This window comes from Vicia villosa, linkage group LG1 (assembly GCF_029867415.1).
Source record: "Vicia villosa cultivar HV-30 ecotype Madison, WI linkage group LG1, Vvil1.0, whole genome shotgun sequence".
Lineage (NCBI taxonomy): Eukaryota > Viridiplantae > Streptophyta > Magnoliopsida > Fabales > Fabaceae > Vicia > Vicia villosa.
This window is the reverse complement of record NC_081180.1, coordinates 76858201-76876391: the sequence shown is the minus strand read 5'-3', so window position 1 is coordinate 76876391 and position 18191 is coordinate 76858201. Positions and strand designations below refer to the sequence as shown.

General features: G+C 33.6%; 2 protein-coding genes across 2 annotated transcripts; one reads left to right on the top strand and one right to left on the bottom strand.

Annotated features, from left to right (window-relative positions):
• The first annotated feature begins 1412 nt into the window (after positions 1–1412).
• LOC131642724 (uncharacterized) lies at positions 1413–3727 on the top strand. Its single transcript, XM_058912944.1, has 4 exons — positions 1413–1570; positions 2104–2249; positions 2347–2413; positions 2908–3727. The coding sequence occupies exons 2-4, from the start codon at positions 2149–2151 to the stop codon at positions 3223–3225; spliced, it is 486 nt and encodes a 161-aa protein (XP_058768927.1). The 5' UTR covers positions 1413–1570; positions 2104–2148; the 3' UTR covers positions 3226–3727.
• A 4376-nt stretch (positions 3728–8103) lies between these two features.
• On the bottom strand, positions 8104–11931 carry LOC131646358 (uncharacterized). Its single transcript, XM_058916420.1, has 2 exons — positions 11761–11931; positions 8104–8640 (listed from the first exon to the last, which is right to left on the bottom strand). Exons 1-2 carry the CDS (start codon positions 11929–11931, stop codon positions 8104–8106), a joined length of 708 nt encoding a protein of 235 aa, XP_058772403.1.
• Positions 11932–18191: the final 6260 nt, after the last annotated feature.

Sequence of the window (18191 nt, the reverse complement as noted above, 5' to 3'; positions counted from 1 at the left end):
TCTATTACAACGGCACAACCTGGACCTGTATGGTTGACCCTCCAATGTCTAAGTCAATTTAAGATTTAAGATGAGTGAAGTGAAAAATAGAGATCAGAGAATGTACTTTGTTTTCCAATAGAACTGAATTTTATATCTTGAATCAAATGGAGTGAATTTGAAATAAATTATAGTCTTTTATTCTATATATCACATCCTAGGATTTGAATGATTTATTGTTTAAAAGATCCGAAATTTAGGGTTTGAATGATTTATTTGTCTAAAAGAAATCCAACTTTGATTTTAATGTGAAAAGATTAATGATAAAAATGATGAAAAAAAAAACACATTAAAGAATATGAAAGAGCTCTGCAAAAATTATTGCACCATATCGTATCCCCAAATTTGATACGACCTCGGTGTATAGCTGATTACTAGGTTGATCTACATCTCCAATTTCAAGTTTTAAACAAAGTAACTTCAAGATTGTATAGTTGAATTGTATAGTGAACTTAATTTTTCAAATATTTAAATAATGTTGATTGGGTGACAATTTGGTTAACTCTTGTGAGACACAATATTTTAAACCACAAAAGAAAAGAAAATAAATTATTCATTTTGACAATTTTTTTTATAATTAGAACATTTAACCACAAATCATGCTTCACTAAAATTTGTTATTAATGTTAAATTAATTCTCCACTAGTATTCAACAAGAAACATCTAATTGAAATTTTAAAAGAAGTCAATTTATTTTTTTTAGCAATCAAAGAAGTCAATTTAAAACACAAGCATTAAAGTGAATTAATTTAGCTTACATTAATATTTCAATACCGTTGGACCAAGCCGGCCCGGTCCTCTTCACTATTTCACACATTGCCGACCTTTTCAAATCCAAATATCCAAGATCTTGCCACGTGGAAGCATAAGAAATTCGTTAAAGTCCTTGTATAGAGATACGCTCCACCATACAATACAGCAAGACTCATTCCCATTTTCAACGGATCCTTAATTTTTCAATTACATCACATTTTTCTAATAAGGTATAGTAGGCGTGTGTGATTTAGCGGTGAAACGCCTCGAGAGTGTATTCTTCTATAAATTATTTATAAAAAAAAAGGTAATGCTAATTTTTTTTTTAATAGAGGGTAATGTTAACTTATGCCTTAACATATCACTTATAAAAACTTTAATTAATCATTCAGATAAATAAATTCATAAATCATAGTCACGTTGATGCCACATGACTTTATAATTTATTAATTTAATACTATCATGTTTACTGTACAAAGAATGGGTTATATCGTGGGTGCAAAATTCGATGTGATATTTCACGGAAGGCACCGCCCGCATGAATTAACCATACAATATTAAAAATATCTCAAATTAATTAATCAACTAAAATATTCATTAATTAAACACATAAATATAAATCAACAACTCTTGTTCAAACTTCAAACCCAACCTCGCAGTTCCACCTGCACCCCCCTTCTTTTCTTCTACCTCCTCCTCAACCACAACCTCTTCACTTTCTTCTCCATCCAATTTTCTTCTTCAAAATCAAAAACTCTCTCTGTACAGTTATTTACAGGTACTTCCACTTCCACTAGATCCATCAACGATTTCTCATAACCGTTTTTCGTTCATCGTTTTTTCTTCAATTTTTCATATATTTAACTGTTAATTGATTTTAAACCTAAAAATTCAATAACATAAAACGATTGTAATTATTTCAGATCCACTTCATTTTAAGCTTGATTTAGATGTATTGATCCGTTTTTTGTTGATGTTTTATGGTTTTTTTGTTGGATTTGTGATTTTAATTTTTGGTTAATAACATAAAACGATTGTAATTAAGAGGATTAGAGGTTGAGGTTAAGAAATTGTGAAACGCGAGTTTAATTAATTAATTGATTATCGTTAGCGTTAATTTTGACTGGATCTGTTACTTGTTAAGAAATTCTAAAACGTTTTTTATTTTTGAGAATTTGATATGTTTAAATAGATTTAAACGCGTTATTTGTTTATTTGTTTCTTGTTTTGTTTGTGATGTTAATTGATTGATGGATTTTGTTGTGAATTTTGGTTTCTGAAATTTTGATATATGTATGTGTGGATGAACAGATTTTAATTGATATATAGAAAGTTAGGAAAGAGATTTGAAAGAAGATGAACGGAAGAGATTCGGTGGTTTGTCCTAAGCCTCGCCGGATCGGATTCAATTTTGGTGTTAACGACCGTCCGGCAAGAGGCTTCCGGTGGCATCTCAGGTAAATTTTAATTTTCTCTATGTTTATCTTGTTGTCTCGTTTTGATTTGTTTTTGGTTCATTTTGATTAAGTGTTTTTCGTTTTTCTTCTTATGCAGTTGCCAGATTGAACCGTGTGATTCGAACTCCTCTGGCTCAAATCCCTTGGATACCATCCTCACCAAGGTAAATACTAAATAATCATCTATGTATGACTGGTTCGAAAGCAGGGCAACTTGCTGTCTGTTTGCCTGCAATTTCTGTATAATCTTGTTCGTTTGCTTGCAATTTCTGTATAATCTTGTTTGTTTGCTTGAAATTTCTGTATGAACTTGTCCGTTTGCCTGCAATTTCTATATAATCTTTTACGTTTGGCTGCAATTTTTTTATAATCTTGTATGTTTGGCTGCAATTTCTGTATAATCTTGTTCGTTTGGCTGCAATTTCTGTATACTTTATTATATTTTGGTGACTTTGTTTAGGTTAGAATCATCTACTTGTAATTTTGTTTAGGTTATAATCATCCATTTGTATTTTTGTTTAGGTTATAATTATCTATTTGTAACGTTGGTTAGGTTATATTTTGAATAATTGATTGATTTTTTTTAGCTTAGAATTCAAAGCTTCTAATATTTAGCCTTCTGTTGAATTGTTCTGAGTTGTGCTTTGTTGATTTGCAGGATGTTGATTGTGATATGGAACATTTATGTCCTCCGGTAGCCTCGTCGCCCCCATTTTTTTGCGGGTCACCGCCGAGCAGAGTAGCTAACCCACTAATTCAGGATGCCCGATTCGGGGATGAGAATTTTCCGCCTCTCTCACCATCGTCTTGGGTGGTGCTTCCCACCCCATCCGGTCTGCCACCTTCTCCCTCATCCTCTGCAAGGAAGGGAGGATGTGTTCGGGCCAATTTTGGCAACAATCCGGCGGTGAGAGTTGAAGGATTTGATTGCCTTGACAGGGACAGCCGTAATTGCAGCATCCCTGCCTTGGCTTAGTACAACATCAACAACATAATATACAGATCTTTTGACACTAGAATTTCAGTTTCAGTTTACTACAGAAATACAACAACAACAACCATATAAGAGCCACGGGAAAGGAATTTTGGATGTCCAGAGTATGAAGAGAAAAAAAAGAAAGTTAAATTTTATCTTGTTTGTAAATATGTTGAGTTTAATCAATCAGTGTCAGTGTTTGTAAATGTCAATAGTTTGTGTCTTGTTTAGGAATACCGTATATATAGTAGTCCACTAAATAATGAGGTTAAGTGTTCTGATTGAGGGATAATTTGGGTGTTATATGCCCTATCTTGTACTAGTGTCTTAAAAACCATCCTCTTGTTTGTAAGTAGAAGAGTCATCAGAGGATTGGTATAATTTTCTTTTATGGGTCTTTGAATTGTAACTACGGGCTTAAAAAGGAAAATTTGTACAAAGAAATGGTTTATATGAGAGTTTGTAGATAGTGAAGAGTTATAGTATTGATAGTCTTTTTCAATATCTATTCCAGAATTCAGGTTCTTTGGAATAGTTGCTTATTAGTATGACTACGATGTGAATGGCTTGGGCAAGTTTTTCGTGTGCAAAAAGAAAGATTGATGTCACTTTTTTTGTTTTTTATATATATTTTCTTTGTTACTCCTTGTTGCAATTCTTTCTTTGGCAAAAGCAAAGATTGATGTTACTTTTCTATTTTCGATATTCTTGGTTTACTTGTTTGTTGTATGATGTGGTTCTTTTTTGATTAAGCTTCTTTATCATGGTGGGCCTTAGTGGGCTTCAGCTTATGTTTTACGCAAAATTAGAAATTTTTTTCTTGTACTCTAATTTTTTCTCCACCCTTACGATTCATACAATTTGACCAAAGTATCTATCTATGATATGTCATCCGGTATTAGTTTTTTTTGTCCATAAAATTTAGGCAGTCATGGGGATTTTGGAATGGTAGAGCGCGTACTTTAGTTTTCAAATCCTTCATGCCGAACAAAAAAACAAAAAGGCTTGCTTGTCGGTCCACTGTAACTGTCAGACTCATAGTTAATGTTCCGTCCTCGTGTTCAGTGTTTTTTAGTTGGATGTTGTGAGGTTCATTGTATTTTAATGGATCTTGCTTTTCTCTTCGATAAGATCCAAGTTCGTTTGCTAAGGTTTCTCATGTGTCATGACCCTTCTCGCTATAGTTGTTTCAGAATAAGCCATATACGCCCTCCGTCCACAATGATTTATAATTATTTGAAAAAAAATGATGTCTCAAAATGAATAATTTATTTTAATTTTTAATATATTTTTTTTAATTATATTCTCTAATTAATAAAAATTTCTTCATTACAATATATAATAAAGATACTATAGTAAAAATACCATTCTTTCTTATTTTTAATTAATTTTTTTAATCTGTGTGAAATGATAAACTGAATCGACGGAAGGATAGATCAAAATATTAGTTTGAACATAAAGTCAAGATTTATAATTGTCCAACACCTATATTTGTTGGTGTTTGAGTTCAACATATTAAAGATAAAGAGATAGAAAAGCAAATTGATCTACTAAAAAATTTCTTTGAAAAGTGAGCTTACATTTAAGATCTTTTTAAACTCTTCTTCACGCTTCACCAAGTAAGGTCCACCGCAAAGGAGGTCATCATGGGGGCAAAAAAAAATTTTTTTATAAGCAAAATAAATTAATAAAGAGTACTGTTAGAGTTTTATAGAATAGAAAAATTGATTTTATTGAATGACATTGGGGTGGTATATATAGCCTTACAAGAATAAATGAAATATTCAACTCAGGTCTAAAAACGTGGTAACAATTACAATTGAAAAAATTTGTATTCTACTTAGTGGAACCTAGAAACTAAGAACTTATTAATTTACCCAAATAAATAGCAACATAAAAGTAAATTCTAACAATTCCTCCCCTAAACTGATTGTCGCAAGCATTTAGTTTAAATTTGGCACTTCACGAACTCCAAGTTGATCTCTTAATTTTTGAAATACATCGAGTTTTAATGGTTTGGTCATGATATCATCTACCTGATTGCTTGTGCTACAATGGACCAGTTTCACCACCTCTTCTTTAGTGAGATCCCTCAAGAAATGAAACCTTACATCTATGTGTTTACTTCTACCATGCATGATTGGATTTTTGGACAATTTAATTGTTGAACTATTGTCACACATAATAACAGTACTTTTGCTTTGTGAGAGCCCAATCTTCTCCAACACCCTTATCATCCACACACATTGGCAAGCACAAGAGTAGGTTGCCACAAACTCTACCTTAGTTGTGGACAATGTTACAACAGGTTGCTTCTTTGATGCCCATGAGACTGCTCCACCAGACAGTAAAAATACAATCGGATGTGCTCTTTCTATCATCAATATCTCCCGCATAATCGTTATCGGTGTAAGCCACTAATTTTTCAACATCTACTCTGTTATAAAACACACCTAACTCCATCGTTCCCTTTAAATAACAAAGAACCCTCTTTGCTGCCAGCATATGCAACTCAGTAGGATTGGCCATATATCGGCTCAACAGACATACTACATACGTTAAATCAGGTCTCGTTATAGTAATATACATGAGACTCCCAATTAATTGCTTATAAGCAGTAGCATCCACCTTACCACCTTCTCCTTTCTTTGACAGCTTAAAACCAGGAACTATGGGATTCTTAACTGAGTTGCAATTCTGCAGTCCAAACTTTTCAAGCAGATCATAAGCATATTTCTTCTGACTTAAGTATATGCCTTCTGAATTTTGCAAGACTTCAACACCAAGGAAATATTTCATCTTCCCTAAATCTGTCATATCAAATTATGTCTTCATTGACTTCTTAAAGCTTTCAAACATGATTGCATCATTCCCAGTAAAAATCAAATCATCAACATACAAACTCACAATTATAATTCTTTTACCTTCTGTTTTGACAAAGAGAGTATGATCATGATTGCATCTTTCAAATGCTTCCTTAGCAAAATAGGCTTCAATTTTGCTATACTAAGCGCGGGGTGCTTGCTTTAGTCCATATAACGCTTTCTTAAGCTTGTAGACTTTTTCTTCTTCCCCCTTCTAAACATAACCCAAAGGTTGCTCTACATACACATCCTCCATTAACTCACCATGAAGAAACACACTTTTGACATCTAGTTGATACACACTCCACCCCTTTTGTGCTGTTAGAGCTAAGACCGTCCGAATTGTGTCCCACCTTGCTACCGAAGCAAAAAACTTCATTATAATCAATTCCTTGTTGTTGAGCATAGCCTTTAGCTACTAATCGGGCTTTGAACTTATCAACCCCACCATTCTCATTTAATTTGGTTCTAAAGACCCATTTTACACCAATCTTCTTAGCATCTTTAGGCAAACTTGTAAGCTGCTATGTTTTATTCTTTTCTATTGCCTCCATCTCCAAGTCCATTGCCTTTCTCCATTTCTCATATCTTTCAGCTTCTTCAAATGAGTTTGGATCTTCGTGAGAGGTAAACATTGCAAAATAGTTTTCATCTTATGACAATCCTTCACCTGTTTCATAGTCCTGCAAGTAGTTGGGTACTTTTCGAATCCTTCTTTCAGCAAGTACCAATGCATCTCCATTAGATGAATTTCTTGATGATGAGGTAGCTGTATCTTTGATTTGAGTCTGTTGCTGTTTCAGTGTCTTCTACAGCTTCTTCTTCAATTTCAAAGGTGGAATTCTCACTGTCATTACTGCCTTCACATACCAATATGTCATGTTTTACTTCTTCGACAGTCCTCCCCCAATTCCAGCCTTTATCCTCTTCAAAATTGACATCTCTACTAACAATAATTTTTCCAGAAACCAGATTAAACAACCGATAAACTTTGGATTCATCACTTACTCCAAGTAATACGCATTGCATGCTCTAGTCATATAGCTTTCTTCTTCTCATATCAGGTACATGGACATGAGATAGACACCCAAATACTCTAAAATAATCAACTTTTGGCTTAATTCCTATCCAAACCTCTTTTGGAGATTTTTCTTTAACTGTCAATGTCGGATTCCGGTTGAGAACATGAATCGTCCATTTTGCAGCTTCTGGCCAAAATGACTTTGGTACTTGTTTCTCACAAAGCATACACCAGACCATATTCATATTGGTTTGATTTTTGCGATCTGCTATGCCATTTTATCATGGAGCGTAAGATGTTGTAAGATGCCTGTTTATGCCATTGATTTTACAAAATTCATTAAACTCCTTGGAGGTGAATTCTCCGCCCCTATCTGTGCGTACGCAACATATAAGGGCACCTGACTCCTTCTCTACAAGGCTTTTATAATTTTTGAAAGTTGTAAATGCTTCAGATTTTTCAGCAAGAAAATAATCCACACCTTTCTACTGAAGTCATCAATAAATGTTATAAAGTACCCTTGTTGCTATTGGAGTTGGGAGTAATTGGACCGCAAATATCGGAATGGAATGTACAAGCTGCAATTTGTGTGAAGCTCTCCATTGACTCTTCTTTGGAATGGCATCTCTATGTTGCTTGCCTACAAAGCATTCAGTGCAACTTTTATTTGAAGCTTTAACAAGTGGAAGACCCTTCACCATCTGTTTATATTGCAAAGTCCTCAGGCCTTTGTAACTCAAGTGTCCAAATCTACGATGCCACAACTGTGAGCTATCTTTAGTAGCTAATTATAGGACTATTGATGTCTCTTGAATCACCACACTAGCCAATAGCACAAACATTCGATTTGCCGTCATTTTTGTTTGCATGACCAAACCTCTTTTTGGATGGTCCAACTTGCATGTCCCATTTTGTATAAGTAAAGTTAGTCCCCTTTCTTGAAGTTGGCCTACACTCAGGAGGTTATTTTCCAAGTCTGGAACATAGTAGACATCAGTGACTACTTGAACTACCCATTGATCTCAAGTCGAATGTTCCCTTTCTCATTACTTCCATTTTGGAATCATTGCCAAGCTTTACTGAGTGTTTGAAATATTCATTAATAAAATAAAACCACTGCTTGTTTCCACACATGTAATTGCTACAACCGGAGTCGAGAAACCACGCATCTTTTTGTTTTGAATTGTTAGCTTCAACAAAAGACATAAGCAACATCTTTTCTTTATCAATTTTAGCATAATTTGCACTTTCCTTCCATCTTGGGTATTCATATTGGAAAGGCCCTAGTTTATGACATTTAAAACATTCCATTGTGGCTTTGTTTGGTAACTGTCTTCCTCTACCTTGGCCTTTGCCTCTACCCCAACTAAAATCTCTACCTGTACCTCTTCCTCCATGTTGCTCTTCATGTGAAACCTTCAATGCTTTCTCATCTCTAGTGTCTCCTATATGAAGATTCATTCTTTGTTCATGAACCAAAAGGCTGCTTTGAAGTTCATCTATTGTCAACTCAACCAAGTTATTTGACTCCTATATTGAACACACAACATAGTCAAATCTTGAGGTCATTGATCTCAAGAACTTTTCTACAATCATAATTTGTGTCATATTCTCACCATAAATCTTCATCTTGTTTACAATTGTAAGCATCCGAGCAAAGTACTCGTCCACTTTTTCTCCTTCTTTCATTTGAAGGACTTCAAATTCCTTCCTCAATGCTTGCAATTATGCTCTCTTCACACTGCTCGTCCCCTGGTACTTCTGTTTCATTGAGTCCCAAATGCTCTATGAACTCCCTTTGTCAAGAATAATCTCCATGATGTTTCTTTCAATGGACTGGAAGAGATAATTTTTCACCTTCAGATCTTTTATTTTCTGTTCTTCAATTGACTTCCTTTGTGCCTCTGTTGATTGAACTCCATCAGCTATTGTAGGAATGCCGACATCCACCAAGTGCCAATATTATTTTGACCTAAGTAAATTCTCCATGAGCATATCTCAATGATCATAATGACCATCAAACTTAGGTATTGCTGGTTGCATAAAGCTTCTACTTTTAGTTGACATTTCTCACTTTCTCTTTAGGAAACTGTAGTTCCTAGTTTCATTGAATCAGTCCCTTTAATAGGGCTCTGATACTAGTTTTGTTAGAGTTTTATGGAATAGAAAAAATTATTTTATTGAATGACATTGAGGTGGCATATATAGCCTTACAGGAATAAATGAAATATGCAACTCACGTCTAAAAACGTGGTAATAGTTACAATTGAAACAAATTGTATTCTACTTATTGGAACCTAGAAACTAGGAACTTATTAACTGAACCCAAATAAATAGCAACATAAAAAATAAATCCTAACAAGTATAAGGGGTACTCAACCCTATTACACATTAGCAGACAAAAAACAATCAAGAGGAGCATGAATCCAATTGTACCATGATGAATAATTACACCTCCTTTTCTCAAGAGACTGCCATGACTAGGAAATAAACATAAAGTATCCTACAATATCATCTAAAACACGAGGAATTCCTCTAAAAATTGAGTTATTCCTTGCTAACCAAATAGACCAAACAATTGCCACCCAAAACATTGCAAGGATCTTCTTCTTCTTCTTCTTCTTCTTTAAGCCGCTGTGTTGATGTTTGCAAAATGTCTCAAAATGTTCAACACCATACTTACCATCCAAATCATCCATTCCTAACCACAATGTTACATTCCTCCAAATGTTCTTTGACATATTACAAATAAAAAATAGATGGTCTCGATCTTCGACAACAGTATTACACAATATGCATACCTTGTCGACTTTGTTGCGGATAATATTTCTCTTTGCCAATTAGGGAACCATGATATAGTTGAAAAAAGAAACCTAGATAATATTTTTTTTTTGTGTATTTATGTCTGATGAATATATTGGGTGATAACTAATTCCACAAAGCATATATCATATTGGGTCATAACTGATTCCACGAGGCACATATCATCGTGGCTGGCTTAATATATGTTGAGATCTAAAACAACTTTTAAAATGAGACTTAATAAAAAAATATTTAAAATTTAATTGTTAACTTTAAGACTTAAAATTATTTATTAAATATTTTTAATTAATTTATAGTGTTGATCTTAAATAAATTTATAAATTTATAAATTAAATATTATTATTATTATTATTATTAATATTATTATTGTTATTACTATTATTATTATTAATATTATTAGTATTAATATTATTATTATTATTATTATTATTATTATTATCATTATTATCATTATTATCATTATTATTATTATTATTATTATTATTATCATTATTATTATTATTATCATTATTATTATTATTATTATTATTATTATTATTATTATTATTATTATTATTATTATTATTATTATTATTATTATTATTGTTATTATTATTATTATTATTATTATTATTATTATTATTATTATTATGATGATGTAAGTTCATGACAAAATAAAACACCTAAATGTTTTACAACCAAAATTTGCGCCGGTTCATGTTGTGTTGAGTGCTGCACTTATTGCTGTTAAATTCAAATGAAAATTAAAGCTAGCAAACTAGACCACAGTGCACGTTTTCTAAAATGACTAATAAAACATAACATAAATGTAATATAAAATTAAAAATATCAGAATTAGATACTGCTAAAAAGAAAATATAATTTGGAGGCCTAAGGCAGTGGGTTTGGTGGCCTACCCTTGGGCTGGGCCTGCATATCATATTACACAAGGCACATATCATACTACACAGGATCGGTCTTGGACTCATGCAATAAAATCCAGAGTCTGAACTTCAAAATTACTTTTTAGAAATTATGAATTTGAAATAAATATATAAATATTAGTTGCTTAACATATTATGCAATGTAAATTAATTAGCACAGTAATAAAGAAGTTTGTTTTTGACTCAAGGACAATAATTTTGATTTTAAATACTTTTTAGTAATAAAACTGAATTAAACAAATTAACTGTATTCAATTCGTTTGATCAATTTAAATAACTTTTTTTCAAATAATATATTAGGACACAATTCTATTTCATTTTATTTTTTAAAACTATCATTTTTTGAAACAAACTATTTTCAAACAATTTCAAATTAAATTAAATAAATCTATAAAATACATTTAAAATTTAATAAATTCATACAACAAACTCAAAATATAACAGTTTACTATAAAAGTAAAATAAATTCATACTTCATATTTAAAATAACATTAGTTTACAATCAAATTTAAATATAATTATTATTATAAATTAATTCGTCAAATTATCAAATTACTAATGCAATCAAAGAAAAAGAAAAGAAATACCAAAAATGAAATACGTTTTCTAAATGCGCTAGTTTTTTTTTTTTAAAAGACTAATAAGATGTATAGATAATAGAAGAAAGGTGTTACCGGCCAAAATATAAAGTAATTTCGAAAAGAGGCATAAAGTGGTAACTTTAAATATGAAAGCTTAAAAAATTGGTCCCATCGGGTATAGAACACAAGACCCAAAGCATACATGAAAATCACCCTTACCACTAGGTTGCACTTTAGTTTTTGTTCTACAATTGTCTTAGATAACATATAATAGTAGATTTATCACCCAGAATAATCCTTCAAACCTCATACGCAGAGCTTACCTTCAACCTTCTTCCACAAACCAACATTTCACAATTTAGAAAATCGTCCTCAAATCGCCGTTCAACCACCACATCAACTGCAGCTTCGAAATTCATCATCACAGATCCACAAATCACTGTAACTTTAATGCTACAACAATTCAAACCTGCAAAATCCTCATAATTCACCATTTTCAACAACACGCAAACATCATCGAAGCATAACATCATCTCCACCATTCTTCAAATCCGAATCGAGATGTGCGACATCACCATACCGCTCGCAATCCTTCTACAATGTGAACAAAACAGTGGCAATCATCATTAGCTCACAACGCCGACGCGAAGACGCAACTCGCAACAACAACAACGTACAACAGAAGCAGCTCGCCATCGGCGATTCAACTAGTAAGAACACCACTTCAACAGACGCACAATAACAATGCTCATCTGAACCGATCAATGTCAACTACAACATCCGATCGAAGCATTCAACATAAATTTAGCTTCAACTTGCAATTAGAACGACACCGACGGTATTTTCCTTGATTCATCTTTAGTTGATGTTTGCCACTGTATTTTTCTTTTGCTTGTGTTTGGTTTTTTGATGTTTAGTTGTCGAATCGAAGCTTGATCGGAGTTCCACTTCCCTTATTTTGTTTATTTCTATTATTGTTTGAGTTTTGTTGGGTAGACTTTAGGGATTGAAAACAGAGGTGTTCTATTGGGAGGATAGGATTAGAATCTGAGAGAAGAGGCTGAGATTTTGAAAAGAGAGAGCTGAGAGTGACATTTTTGTTGCTCTGTTTTTCTCAGAATGTGAAAAGAAAAAGTATTAGAAAGTAGACCGTTAACAGTAACTATTATATGTTAGCTAAGGCAATTGTAAAATAAAAACTAAAGTGCAGCCTAGTGGTAAGGGTGTTTTTCATGTATGCTTTGGGTCTTGGGTTTAACACCCCATGAGACCAATTTTTTAAGCTTTCATATTTAAAACCAAATAATAAAATAATAATAAATATGCCACATGGAATTAAAATAAATAAAAAATAATAAATATGCCACCTAAGCCAACCATGTCATTAATAATAATAATAAAATATTAAAAAAAAATTAAAAATTGTCACATCAGACTTTTTGATGATCTGACCTGATAAAGCGCCAAAATGAAACATTTGAAATTTATTGAGGCCATTCTTGCAACTTTTTTTTTCTGCAGGGGGGTTTTTTAAACCGACCCCATATGGCAGGGGTGAAAATAGGTATTAACCCTAAAAAAAAAACAACTACAACCAATCTAAACACGAACCAAGGAAGATCGACTTAAGAAGAAAGAAAATAAAAAGAAATAGCATAAAACGGTTCACGGTGAAAATTCGTAAACAAGCGCTAGTCCTCCAGAAAGATTATTATTCCGGTTACTCGTAGGATCGACTAGATTGATCCTAGGACATGGTCTAAGTTTCGAGATTTTAATGTTAGTATCATATTCATTCTTGGTTTGGTTTGTGGTTGATTTGTAAGTAAAAAGGAAAATATGTTGAAAAGTAAATAAAGTGCACGAATGTTAAAGGATTTCTGACTCGACAAGGATAAATAAAGATAAAAGACTTTGAACTTGTGACGCTTTGTTTCTCAACCATTGAATTGAACTTATTAAACACTTATAATACCTCATCCTTTATCTTGATTAGGTATGTCCATAGCTTTCTATTATGATCATAGATGAATGTGACAAAATATCTATTGCCACTAATTGAATCAACTTGCATCGGTCCATACACATTGGAATACACCACCTCAAGGTGATTCTTGGTTCTACAACTGTATCCTTGTTGAATTTACTCTTATGTTGCTTTGCTTGCACACACTCTTTACAAATTTAAGTCAGTATATTGATCAATGGCAGCCTCGTTATCATTTCGTTCTTTTGTAATACATTGAGATCTCTGAAATTGAGATGCCCAAGACGATAGTGCTATATTCCCCCTTCTTAACTAGCCGCTGTAATAATACGTCTATGATCCATAACCTTCAACTCAGCCTTGAAATTTCTATTGGCAACCATATGAGCTTTTAGGATCAAAGTTCCGTTTGCATCCATAACGCATAGCGCCTTGGTCTCCATACGAATCTTGTAACCCTTCTCAAGAAATTGGCCAATACTTAGAAGGTTACACTTGATTTTAGGAATATACAATACATCCTCTATCAAATAATGTATATTATCCCTTCTTTAGATCAATACATAACTGATTCCTCCCGCCTCTATAATGGAGTCATTCGCGAACTTCACTTTGTTCTTGATGACACTGTTGATTTTGACAAACCAATCTTTCCTCTCCGTCATATAATAGAACGACCGGAGTCCAAATACCATTCCTCGCTGCACTGAACTGTTTCTCTCACAGTCACTATTATGTTTTCTTTTGCCTGTAACTAGTTACAACTTTTATGTAATCGGTTGCAACATGCTTCTGTAGCACTTCCAAAGTTGTTGTTACTACTGTCTCGCAACCTGTTGTTGCATTCTCTCTATGCGATCTTGACCAAGAGTAAGTTCCCCTCCTCAAAATCTTGTCTTGCAACCTTGGCTTCAACCATTTGAGGTTCCTTCTTGTTCGCATTGCACTATCTTGCAAAATTATCAAACTTTTTAAAAACAAAGAACTGCATCTTGCTCTTGTCAATTGTTCTCCTTTCACCTCTAACGTTTCCTTGACCACCATTTTTGTTGCATCTACTCTCACCATTTTGACAAGATAAATTCTTGGAACTTTAGGACTCTCTTCCACTTAAATTCAAAAAATTCGCATTACTCTTCATGGGTCATTTTCCTTTCGACTTCTTGTCTTTCTCATTGAAATGAGCTTGCAAAGCGACTTTCACCTATGCCTTATCATTATTTCTCTCCTCCATCATTTGGTCATGAGCCTCAAGATCGAAAATTTTGTAACTCCTCTTTACTCATCATCACAAGATCCTTCGATTCCTTAATCGTTACGACCACATCGTCTAATCTTGGCGCTAAAGAACACAAGATTTTTGCAACAACATACTGTTATGTGATCATTTCTCCATATGTCTTTAATCGGTTCACCAACCGAGTAATTCTCATTGTGAAATTTTTTATTGTAACCTTACAGCCTTCACCTTGTCAGCCGCTACATATGTCTTCTTCAAGATTTCCCACGCTTGCTTCGATGACTCATAATCACCGATATTCTCAAAGTTGTCACCATCAACACATTAATGGATAAAAAACAACGCCTTAGAAATATTTCTTCGCTTATTCCTTATGCGTAGCTCACTATGCAATTTTTGCACCATCGTTTAGATGACTCACCTTGTTCTTGATCACTTCAATAACATCTTGGTAGCCAAAAAACACCTTCATTTTCTTACATCATTTGTCATAATTCTTCACATCAAGGATGGGTAGGTTTGTACGGATTATTTCATTGGAGACAAAATTCATGTTGCACACTAGGTGTTTGATGGATTGAACCAGGCTCTTGATGTCAAATTTTAGAACTTGGAGTCACAAGGTTGTGAAAATGATGTAATTAAATGTGGAGAGAGAGAGACAGAGAGAGAATGTCAGAATTATCATTTTCATTAACCATTGATGAGGAATACAAAATTACAATAGATTGTGATACAAGTAACCAAGTCAAAAAATTAAACTTAACTGTCTGTAACCAGTTACAACTATTTTTAAAAACAAAAATATAATAGTGATAACCAATTACTGCGAATGTGTAATTGGTTACACCTTTGACAAAATCAATTTTTTTCAACTTATTTGACTTTTCTTCATAGGTGTAACCGATTACAACACTTAAATGATTGTTTTCACTTAACAATTCTATTCCATATGTAGAATAAGTTGGTCTTGTCTAGTCGAATATTCATAGTCGCCATTTGTTGGTGTTGAGGATAGTTTGGAACTGTTAATTTGATGGAGGATTGTGTGTTGAAACAATAACATTTTCGGTTTTATTGAAAGAAATGGTGTAAGAAGGCATGGTGAGAGAATTGGGTGGTGATGTTAAGCTAAGCTTAATGAACTATTGATACCATATAAGGTTTGATACAATAAATCTGACTTGTTTATTATTTGAGAGGATACATTTGCATATATAATGCAATGGTAATGCTAAAGGGAGTTTCGTTTCCTAAGCATAATACCAAAGTTAATGGTGGATTTGAAGTATATTATTAACCTTTTAAGATGCTAGAAGTGTACAATGATAGGTCTGTGCTTCAAATGAGAGAGTTTTTTAATTGCAAATGAAACATCGACCTACATTAGGTTTAGATATTGCAAGGCTTCATTAATTTTTGTTATATTGAGTAGAAGCAAGAGATGATCCACATAGATAAAAAAAAGAAGAAGCAATTGGTATACCTTAGGGATAGATGAATAAAGATGGATCATTCTTACTCATGAGAAACTCATTAGTAGTGATGAAGTTTTTGACAACATCATGCTTTTGGTGCTTTGGCATAAATCAATTCTTGAGATATTATTGAGATTTGTTGAAATATTATTGGGTTTGATATTATTAACATAGTATCAAATATAATTCAATCTAATAATATCAAATATAATCTAAGTTGTGTGAGTCTAAGCCCAGTCAGGATTGGAATTAGACTCTCAAACCTTTGAGTAATTCATTATCGTTAAAGATGACAATGAAGAAAAATAAGAACAAAATAGGATTAGGGTTTGCGGAAATTAAAAGAGAAGAAGAAAGTATTTTCTACAGAGTTTCTCTCTGCCCACAAACTAATCTATTTTAAATCTAAATCAAATCTATCTAGATTTAAAAACAAAACTTATGTGTAACAAACTGTTACACACTATTTGTGTAACAAACAGTTACACACTTCGACACAAAATCAAATCTTTTTTTTTTGTCTGACACAAGGAATTATAATTTAACACACCACCTAATTCATTGTGTCTAAGCTATCTATGTTCATCATAGCTCTTAGTCTTCTGAATATTTCAACCAGCACTCCCTTCGTCATGATATCTGCAATCTGATTCTCAGTTTTGCAGTGTTCCAAATTCATCTTCCCTTTAGCTACCTGCTCTCGAAGATAGTGGAACCCCATTTCGATGTGCTTGCTTCGACCATGTGCTATCGGGTTCTTCGCCAGATTGATAACTGACATGCTGTCGATCTTCATGGTAATTGCTCCATGATCTTTACCTGTTATCTCTTCGACCAAGTTCACCATCCATGTTGCTTGACATGCACAAAGGGAAGCAGCAATGTACTCTGCTTCGCGTGATGATAATGCCACTACTGGTTCCTTTCTCGAACTCCAAGCAACTGGTGCACCACCTAACATAAACACATAACCAGTTGTGGATTTTCTATCCTCAGCATCACTACACCAACTCGAGTCGGTGTAACCCACTAATTTGCATTCTTTTCCCTCATCAACTGCAGGAAACAGAATGCCATAGTCGAGAGTTCCTTTCAGATACCTCAGTATCCTCTTCGTCGCTGCTAGGTGTGATACCTTTGGCTTCTGCATGAATCTACTTATCATACATACACTGTATGTTAAGTCAGGCCTTGTGTGACAAAGGTATCTCAATGACCCAATAAGTATTTTGTATTGGGTTGGGTCGACATCCTCTTCATTTGGGTTCTTCGACAGTTGCAATCTTGTTTCAGAAGGTGTCGAAGTCGAATTGCATTCTTCCATCTCAAATCTCTTAAGAATTTAACTAGCATATCTTCTTTGATGCATCATCAAGCCTCTACTACTCTTGTAGAATTCGATGCCAAGGAAGTATGAAATTTCGCCCAAATCCGACATTTCGAATTCCTTACTAAGATCACCTTTGAAGTCTTCGATCTTTTTCTTGCAGCTACCTGTTATCAACAAGTCGTCTGCATAGAGACAGAGTATAAGCAATTCACTATTGCTTCTTCTTACATATACACCATGTTCAGTTGTGCACTTCACAAATTCTTTCTCCCTTAGGAAACTGTCGATCTTCTTATTCCAAGCTCTTGGAGCTTGCTTCAGTCCATACAGGGCTGTATGCAGTCTGTACACTTTTCTCTCTTCACCATGTTTCACAAACCCAACTGGTTGTGCAACATAGACTTCTTCGTCTAAGGGTCCATTCAGGAATGCACATTTAACGTCCATCTGACACATGTGCCAATTGTTCATGTTTGCCAGACCAACAACCAACCTGATCGTTTCGATCTTAGCAACAGGTGCTAAGACCTCATCAAAGTCAATTCCTTCCTTCTGAAGAAATCCTTTTGCCACAAGCCTTGCCTTGTGTCGAGTCACTTCACCTTTGGGATTACATTTTACCTTGTATACCCACTTCACATCAATTGCCTTCTTGCCTTGAGGCTATTCGACAAGTGACCAAGTATTGTTGTCTTCGATGGACTTCAATTCTTCATTCA